Source organism: Euprymna scolopes, chromosome 24 (genome assembly GCF_053919585.1).
Source record: "Euprymna scolopes isolate OS-2025 chromosome 24, ASM5391958v1, whole genome shotgun sequence".
In the NCBI taxonomy this organism is placed as follows: Eukaryota; Metazoa; Mollusca; class Cephalopoda; order Sepiida; family Sepiolidae; genus Euprymna; species Euprymna scolopes.
Window position 1 is genome coordinate 74,303,394 of NC_136505.1, and position 10,151 is coordinate 74,313,544.

The 10,151-nt window shown below is 32.1% G+C and overlaps 1 protein-coding gene across 2 annotated transcripts in view; it reads left to right on the top strand.

Annotated features, from left to right (window-relative positions):
- The window catches only part of LOC145246764 (uncharacterized), a 182,835-nt gene that overhangs the window by 147,518 nt on the left and 25,166 nt on the right, over positions 1-10,151 (top strand). For both annotated transcript variants that reach the window (XM_080108537.1, XM_080108538.1), the window contains one exon: positions 6,028-6,126. In XM_080108537.1, the coding sequence (XP_079964663.1) occupies positions 6,028-6,126 (99 nt within the window). The remainder of the gene's footprint in view (positions 1-6,027; positions 6,127-10,151) is intronic.

The window sequence follows — 10,151 nt, forward strand, 5'->3', positions numbered from 1 at the left end:
GGGATCTAGTAGCCTGTCGGGTTTGTCGAGGGTGCTCGCGTCGTGGGGGCACAAGTGATTGCAGTTCGTCAGAGCATTCACCACTAAAATACTTGTAGAACAGGCAGAGGGATGCAACATTTCGTCGATGGGACAGAGGCTGAAGCTTAGATGCCAGTTCAGGGCCTATCAGGTTTGCGACTCTCTTTTGAACCTTGTCAAGGAGCGAGAGACTAGTAGCAGATGCACCAGCCCAGATGTGGCAGCAATACTCCATACATGGGCGAATGGTGGCCTTATAGAGGTACAGAATACTTTCGGGTGTTAGTAGTTTTCTAGCACGGTAGAGAGAGCCCACCTTTCTTGCAGCGGCCCTGGCAATGCCTTCAATGTAATTGTTCCAACTCATGTTTCCTGTGAACGTTAGGCCAAGGAGTTTGAAAGATGGACTCTCAGATAAAGAGTCGTTGGCCATTGCTATGGGTGGTAGAGAGGGTTTCTTGTAATTATTGAATGAAACTAGTTTAGTCTTGGCAGCATTGAACGCGACCAACCACTTTTGTCGCCATTCCACTACAGATTGGAGATCATCTTCCTCTCGAGTGTTTCTGCCATTTCTTGAGTCATATGTTAAAGCAGAAATTGTACAAATCATCCAAATCTTTGCAGCAAATAAGTTTGCACTTTGTGACACCAAACTAAATAATCGCTTGTTTAATGATATCTGCACAAATAAAGTAAACAAAACAAAAACAATTTAATACCCGACACACATATTATGGAAAATCAATTTTAAATATTATACGCATCAATTTTTTGCTGTTGGATTCTCTGATTTCCTATTCTGAACGTTCAATTACATGACACTCATAGATTAGTTGCCAGGGATTTGGGGGAAAGCCCTAGCTTGCAAAATCGTGATTTTGTGGACTGAGTTCGAATCAACTATCATCAGTAATTATCAGTCCCTACACTGCTGATTTCATAAGCATGCAATCATCAGTGTTTGTAGGTACAACTTTAAAAAATATTTTTTAAATATTTATTTAAATATATATATATATATATATATATATATATATATATATATATATATATATATATATATATTGGTGCTACTTCAACTTTAATAAAGAAAAGAATTTCAAACCACACTTCTTCTTTCAATAACCAAAATTCAAATAATAACCAGGGAACTTCTCTAACTACACTGGTTAAAAAGCTTAATTCTGCCAATACCCACTTTTCAATTAAATGGATCATCCCAAAAAAAGTTAAGTCTTATACTCCAGGATCTAAGTCTTGTCACCTCTGTACATCTGAAGCTATAACTATTATCACCTCCCCTCAAATTAGTAATATAATAAACTCTAAAAACGAACTGATCTCCTATTGCAAACATATGTCCAAATTTAAATATGGTAAATTTGAAATTACATAGCTATTAAGTTAACCCTTCAAAAATATATATCTTTCCCCATAATTTTTTTTATCTTACCTTCTAAGCTTTTTATATTTTTCATTTTATTTGTTTTTCTTTATTACTTTGGCCGGTTTCCCATCTGCTGTCTCCGTTTTATTGCATAAGTATACCTATTGATTAAATATATACATCAGCCTACTCTTTTTTATTCTATGTATTTGTTTACTTATATTTTATTATATGCATTTACATACACATTTATTTGCCTTATTACGGAGTTTGTAGATACTGGCCATTCCCTCCCCTTAAATTGTATGTATGTATGTATGTATTTGTGTTTATGTTGTATATGTTTTTGGATATGTATATATGTATGCATACGTGTGTGTGTTTGTATATATATATGTGTGTGTGTATATATGTGTGTGTTTATTGTATATGTATGCATATATGTATATATATGTATATGCGTGTGTGTATGTATATGTATGTGTGCATTTGTGTGTCTGTATGTATGTATGTGTATGTATGTGTATGTGTATATATATATATATATATGTATATATATATATATATGTATACATATATGTATGTGTGTATATATGTATATAGAGAAATAAAATATGTATAAAATAATAATATGTATGTATAGGTTTTTTTTAATTTTTTTTAACTTTTTAATTTTTAATTTTCAATTTTTAATTTATTTATTTTCATTTTTATTCATTTATTTTTTATTTCTTTATTGTTTTATTTTTTATTTACTTATTCACTTTTTTACTTTTCTTTATATAATAGACGCTCCATTTCATAAACTTAACCATTTACCTGTTTCACTGACTCGTGTTTCTTAATTTCATTCTGGGACTTTCACGTGCGTATTTAAGTTGACCTAATTATTAACGCTAAATTTCGCGCTTTTTGTCTGGGTCATTTTGACCTTGCTTTTTCAAATTTAAATTTTCACCGTTTTTCCGGTTTTTTTTTTTTTTCGTTTTTTTTTTTAAGCCTTAATTTACTTGATTCTTCCGGCGTTGGCAGACATGTTTTAAATATTGTCTCCAGTGCTTTTTTTTTTTTTTTTTTGCACATTTGAACTTTTCTTTTAATGATTTTGAACTCATTCCATTCGTGATTTTTTCCAAGCAATTCTGCCTTTTGGATCATTTTGGACCATCTTCCAGTTACGCGATTCCTTTGGAACTTACCTGTTGGATTGAAATTTTTAATTCGACCGTGTTTGGATTATACCATTCTTGGATTTTTTTACCCTTCACCGGACTATCCATTCATGTGAAATCTTTTTATCATTTTTTTCTTTTACCTCCTATTCCCCTTACCTCGCCCTTTTTTTTAACCAAGTAAGATCTGTGACGTACTTGTAGTTTCATTAAATACTTTTACATGCAAAATCCGATCCCGCATTTTGCTAATTCCTGCCCTCTGATGAGAAGGAGAGTATTTCTTCGAAACACCGCGGATTAAGGACTATTCACTTATCTTCTGCTTCCTTTTTAAAATTAAATATGTTTTTAACTCTTCTTCGAGATGTTTTTTAACGTTTTATTAATCATTTGTTTATATATATATATATATATATATATATATATATATATATATATATATATATATATATATATACAGAAAGGGAATGGAGGTTAGAAAGAGAGAAAAACGTTATTGTATACCACGTTTTGGTTAGCTTGTATTTTTTCGGATAATCCATCTTGTATTTTTGTCGAATTGTCGTATGTGTAAGTGTTTTGTTTTATTTTTGTTTTCTATCGAGTACTTTCGACTGAATCATTTCAATCTTCATCTCCTAAGATATGATGCTGCTTAACCAATCATTGAATCTCGTATATCTCAACACTCTTAGATGTCTCACAAGTCGCGTGCATTACACTATATGACTGATTTATTATATACTAGCAGGTCCGCCCGGCTTTGCTCGGGCTTTATGTACTGTTCATAACTTTATGTTCATAACTTTATGTTCATAACTTTATGTTCATAACTTTATGTTCATATGTATATATTAAAAAGTGTGAATATGTATGATGATGCTTCCATAATTACCAATAGAAAAAAGTTGGTAGAGACCCCAGACGTCAATTTTTTTTAACTTTAACCCCAATTATGACCCTTTAAGATTGTTTTGGGCTTAAATCAAGTTATAAAGTTAGATCCATGTCCAAGAAACTTATATCTAAAATTTCAAGTGTTTAGACCCAAAATTGGCGGAGGAGTTTAGTAGAATTCTCAAATGTCAAATGGTTGAACTTTGATCCCTTAACAGTAAAATTCCTGACCGAAAACCGATTAAAAAGATTTTCCCAAAGCTCAATACCCCTTTTGTCACATCTTGAGTCTGTAGACCAAAAATTGACAGAGTTATTTGGTAGGAAAGTGTACACAGACAGACAGACAGACAGACAAACACACACACACACACTCACAGAGACATTTTCACTTTTATAGATATACTAGCATTTCAGCCCGGCGTTGCCCGGGTATTTGGAAGTGTGTGTTGAGCAAAAAAAAAAAAAGTTGTAGTATGAAGGCAGGCTCGAACCTGTACCGCGAAGGAGGAAAAAACGGGGAAAAACGTGACGTCTTTGCTGTTACGACCATCGGCAAACCGAAAGTGACGTAGGTTTTATTTAAGGCTATACAATCGAAAAGAGGGGATGACTTTCAAAAATATCGGTAAAAAAAGCGCCCCTCCCTGTTGAAAAGTGGCCAGTTGAGGGTGAAGAAATTAATGTTTCTAGCCAATTTTCCGGTATTTGTCGTTTGAAGGGTCGAGTTTCAAAACGATACTAATCTTGTGAAAATCCGTCGCCTCTGTCGAAAGTTTTAGGCAGACATGCCAACATACATACATACATTTATATGTTAGTAGCTCAAATTTTCGACCCAACCGATTAAAAAGCTTGCCTTATCTCTGAATACTCTTTATGTAAAATTTCAAATGTTTAGACAAAAAATTGAGTAATTTGGTAAAGACCGCAGAGGTCATTTTTTTTAACTTTGATCCCTATTATGACCCTTTAACATTTATCGTTTTAGGCTCAAATAAAGTTATTAAGTTAGATAAGGAACCTATATCTAAAATTTCAATTGTTTAGACCCAAAATTGTCGGAGGAGTTTGGTTATCAAAGGTCAAATCGTTGAACTTTGACCCCTTAACAGAAAACCGATCACATAGATTTTCCTAAATCTCAGTACCCTGTATATTAAATTTCGAGTCTGTAGACTGAAAATTAACAGAGTTATTGTGAAGGAAAATGTACACACACACACGCGCGCGTTCACTTTTATCTGCAAGTAGATGTATTTTTCGAACTAACCCATATATTTTATCGAACTAACCCATATATTATATCGAACTAACCCATATATTTTATCGGACATTTTGTGAGAGACTAGACACAGTGGCCGTGCCAATTACAGCAGTCGTCAAAATAGGTGGCTCGACAAAATAAGGTAATAAAAGCAATTTTAATGAATATTTCTTATTTCATTTGGCTTATTTAATTTCCTTCTTTTTATCTTCCGAACTTATTATGCCATATTTATCGTCTTTTCTCTGTGTGGACGTCCATTATTCGAACTTTTCCTCAATTTTAATTTAACAATTCGGAGATTGAATTAACTATCCTTCGAAATTTAATTCGCAACGTTCATTAAAACTATTATTTATTTGAACTTTGAAGAATCCGTGGGAATCACACAATTGTTTGCTTCATCTGTTCTATACTGCGGTCGTACTTAAAAAAATATTACCATTTCATGGACCTCCGGCGTGAACACAGATCTTACAGTATTTTGGTACCATCTTTGAACAAAACATATATTACATTTTTAATTATTTGTTTGCAAAGAATATAAATTGCATTTGAACAAATTACGCCCATGGATGTCAAAATTGTGCGGAGGAGAGTGTTTCTTGGACATCATCTGTCTTTTCGACTTTTAGCTTGAATCATTGTCGCCACCAGAATACCACATTTACACTAGACACATTTACACTAGACACTTACATTAAATATCTCCAATTCTTGAAAATATATTTTATTTTTATCCTAGTCCGAAGGCCGAGAAAGTGTATTTTAACGCTCTTAGATGAAATCGGCCGATTCCATTTTTAAAGAAAATGTGGACGATAAAAACCTACATAGGAATATCAAACACCTTTAGGCTTTCCAAACCCAACAATATGATTTTCATCAATTATTGCCTACAGGCCATGTTGCATTTCAACGCGCTATTAAACCTCAAATCGTGGTTCATATAATGTCATATCAGTTTAATTTGCTTGGAATTAAAATCAGTTTTTAGTCGAAGTTTGATATGTTCGCCCCTTTATTGTTTAATTTTTCAATTTAAACAAAATTGGATTCATCGCGTTTTACATTCAAACTCTTCACATCCTTGCCGCCTTGATCTTTGTGGCCGGCCTCTTGTTTGCACAAAATAATCACAAAGAAAAGAAATATGCAATCCGATTACAGAGTAACTTGTTATTATTAGTGTTGCATTTATTTTGGTGAATGTCCTATCAATGGTTGAATACTTAGGTATTAACGCAATTAAAATGTCTTCTTTTTTGCTTTCAAAGAGGAGAAATTGAAGTCAGTATGGATTTTACGCTGCATTGTACACAGCATCCAGAACTTTGGGCTGAAATTGAAAGCAGCTTTCCAGAGTTGATAACTTTGTAAGTATATTTTAAATATAAATACGCACGTATTTAACATACATTTACTAATCTATTTATATTATTATTATTATGTTTATTTTTTATATAATTACCTATAGTATAGTGAAGTAAGAGGAAAGGAAATACCGATCCTCGATAAGTTATAGAAAATGTGTATTATGACATGATTGTAACAGGCCAAAAAAACGATTTTTAATTATAAATTATGAATCATTTTTCTCAATATTAAAATAGCTCTAGCATATCTATACCTATCGAGCTTATTATATATCTACATTACAACAAGCACTGTTTTATTTTAATTGTATTAATGCATTTACTAATACATTAAAATAAACTTACCTCTTTAAACTGTTGTTCTAATCTCCTTAATATATATGTGTGTGTGTGTGTGTGTGTGTGTGTGTGTGTGTGTGTGTGTGTGTGTGTGTGTGTGTGTGTGTGTGTGTGTGAATGGAAATGTATAAAAAAGAATACGAAAAGTATAAAAGCTTATAACTTTTCTTTATTCGTTTTCAATTGGTGACGTGCAGGAATACAAAATAATATTTAAAAAAAATTTTAAAAAACTTTTTTTATAAGTACATAATTTTCGACCGATCCTTCAGTCTTCATCTGTGTAGCGAAAGTATGAGCATCATATATATATAAATTTATTACTGAAATATAATTCTTACAAGAAATGAATAGGGGGTGTAGAACAACAGTTTTGAGGCTGCGCCTTTATTTTTCCTTTACTCTCCGCATCTCATCAGCAATATTTTTGACAATGTGAAAAATGCTATTTTCTGTGTCAACTGTAGTTTGAAGTTTGTGATATTTGATTCTTTTAAATCTCCTCATAGTATTCATCACCATTCATTTGTCAATCTATCCATATTGTAAACCCTAATCTTCAAATGGGTTTTTAGCATTAGTAGATGTTCACTTTTTAGTAAAAAGAAAAAAGCGTTGTGAAATCAGCTGATGCAGTTCCCATGCGTCTTGAAAGTGTCGAATACTGGAATTTAAATGAAATCTCATGCTATACACCTCCCTATTATATTTATTTCTTGTAAGATTACATGCACTTAATTATAATCTCTTTACATATCCATTTCAATTTAGAAGGGAATCGTTGAGATAAGATATAGTACTAAGCCAGAATCAATCAATAACGTTGGTATAAAATAAAATGTGGCATATTCTATATGATAAGACTTAGTATTGTGTCTATTCTACGTTTGATTTTTTATGTAACAATTCAGATCTTTGTCAAGGAAATTTGCCGATCCTATGACTTGTTGTTTTGTTTTTGCTTTTCTTTTCATAATTCGTCACTTCAAATTATTTTCTGACTCATAAAACTCAACGGAAAATCCAGTAAAGAATAGACTGTAATAAAAGACTAAAGTCGTAAAAACATCGGTGACCTTGCAATTGGTGACGCCTACGGTTACATTCAACACCAATATATATGTATATTTTTCAATATATATATATATATATATATATATATATATATATATATATATATATATATATATATATATATATTGCGCATATTTGGGCGGCATTTGTTTATTTAAAGTTCGAAGGTGTTGACTACATCGTTTAGTCGATGCTGGAGTTCTATGTCATGAGTTTTTGTTTTAAGTTCATCCAGTTCGGTGGTTTCCAAATTTTTTCAAATGCATCCGGTTTTAAGTTAGAAGAAGTCGCTATAAAAGACATAATTCATAGATATATCTCCACGTTGACAACAATAACATTATATTCATCATTTTCTATAAAAAAAATTTTTAACCTAAAACTTAGTTATTAAAAACAGTCCTCATCTAAAACCACTTGAATGTATCAACGTCATTTATCAGTTCAAATGCCCTTTGGAAGAATGTAATTCCTATAATGCAACTAATAGTTACGTCGGACATTCCATTACCACATTATCCCGCCGCCTTACCTGCCATAATTTTGAATCTAGTGTCATATTCCAACACTTACATAAAATACATCACTGTCCCTCTCGATTTTCAGAGAAATTTTAATCAACAACACAAAAATACTACACCACAAAATAAATGTTAAGAGGCTAAAAATCTTGGAAGCTATTTATATAAAAACGCAAAAACCTACCCTAAATCAGGTCCCATTCACACTCAACCCGTTCCTGCCACTGACCCTAGAACTGGCACGTTCTCCCGTTCCCCATGATACTAACCTCTCCACCGGACCAGCAGACCCACTGACCCTTACTCGCACCTCCACTCGCAACCCAACTGCTATTTAAATAAATCTACCCACAATTCACAGCAAGCCTCTCACACAAATTCCTGATAATGTGTAAATGAGTACACGAAACATTAAAAGTTAAAAAATCGAGAAAAAATGAAAACCTAAAAAAAAGGTATTACAAAACAGAAGTTTCTGTTGTCTTTAACAATGCCTGTTTAAATATATATATATATATATATATGTGTGTGTGTGTGTGTGTGTGTGTGTGTGTGTGTGTGTGTGCGTGTGTGTGTATATAAAAATAAGATTAAGCTTCGAAATTCCATGGCCTAAAGAGATTTCTTCCGTAAATCCTTATTGACCTGATAATGTAATAAAGTTCCCTATTAACTTTTCTGCTTGGCACTCTGTACTGTTCCTAACTTTATGTGCATATGTATATATATATATTAAAAAAATTGACTCATGTCTAGTTAACCTACATCTAAAATTTCAAGTGTTTAGACCCAAAATTGGCGGAGCAGTTTGGTAGAGTCTGCAAAGGTCAACTCTTCCAACTTTGACCTCTTGGCAGTCAAATTTTCGCCTGAAAACTAATTAAAAAAAACTTGCTGCATGTCTGAATACACTTTATGTAAAATTTCAAGTGTTTAGACCCAAAATTGGCTAAATAGTTTGCTAGAGACCCTAAAGGACAAATCTTTTGAATTTTGACCACTTGGCAGCAAAATTTTCGGCCAAGAACCAATTAAAAACTTGCTCTATTTCTGAATACACTTTATGTAAAATTTCAAATGTTTAGAATAAAAATGGTTGAGTAATTTAGTAGAGAACGTAGAAGTCATTTTTTTCAGCTTGGGCCCCAATTTTGACCCATTAACATTTATTGTTTTGGGCTCAAATCAAATTAAAAAGTTTTATCCGTGTAACCTACATCTAAAATTTCAAGTGCTTAGACTCAAAATTGGCGGAGGAGTTTGGTAGAGTTTTCAAAGGTCAAATCGTTGAACTTTGACCCCTTGACAGCCAGATTTTGGGCCTAAAACCGATGTAAAAGATTTTCCCAATCCCAGTACCACTTATCTCAAATCTCAAGTCTGTAGACTGAAAATTGACAGAATAGATTGGTAGGAAAATGTACACACACATACACACAAACACACAGACAATTTCACTTTTATAGATATATTGATTATATAAGTCGTTGTTCTTAACTGAGTAGAGCTTTTTCTATGCTGGGAGGTTTGTATTATTATCGAAAATATATTTTTCATGTTAATCAATTGCTTTATATATGTTTGAGTGTGAGACAGACAGACAGACAGACACACAGACACTGATATAGAGAGAGGATGGATTAGATTAGTATTGCACATATGCTATCATATGAGATGTAATCAATGTATTACAAGTTAGAAAAGCATTTTATCCAAGGCATGAAAATTGTTAAACGAAATCTTTTTACTATAGGCCTTAAAAATAAAGGTACGAGATTCAATTTGAAATTTGTTTATCTTCAAAGTGCACTTTTATAATTTTTACAAAGTAAGGTATAACATTTTAATACCTTACTTTGTAAAATGTATAAAAGTGCACCTTGAAGATAAATAAATTTCAAATTGAATCTTGTACCTTTATTTTTAAGGCCTATAGTAAAACATTTTGTTTAACAATTTTCATGCTTGGATGAAATGCTTTTCTAACTTGTATCTTATCTTTATAAGATTATATTTTATTTAATTTATTAATTTGGATTTAAAAAATGAATGTGGTTTTGCATGTATTTATAAAAACTCTCCTTTTCTCTA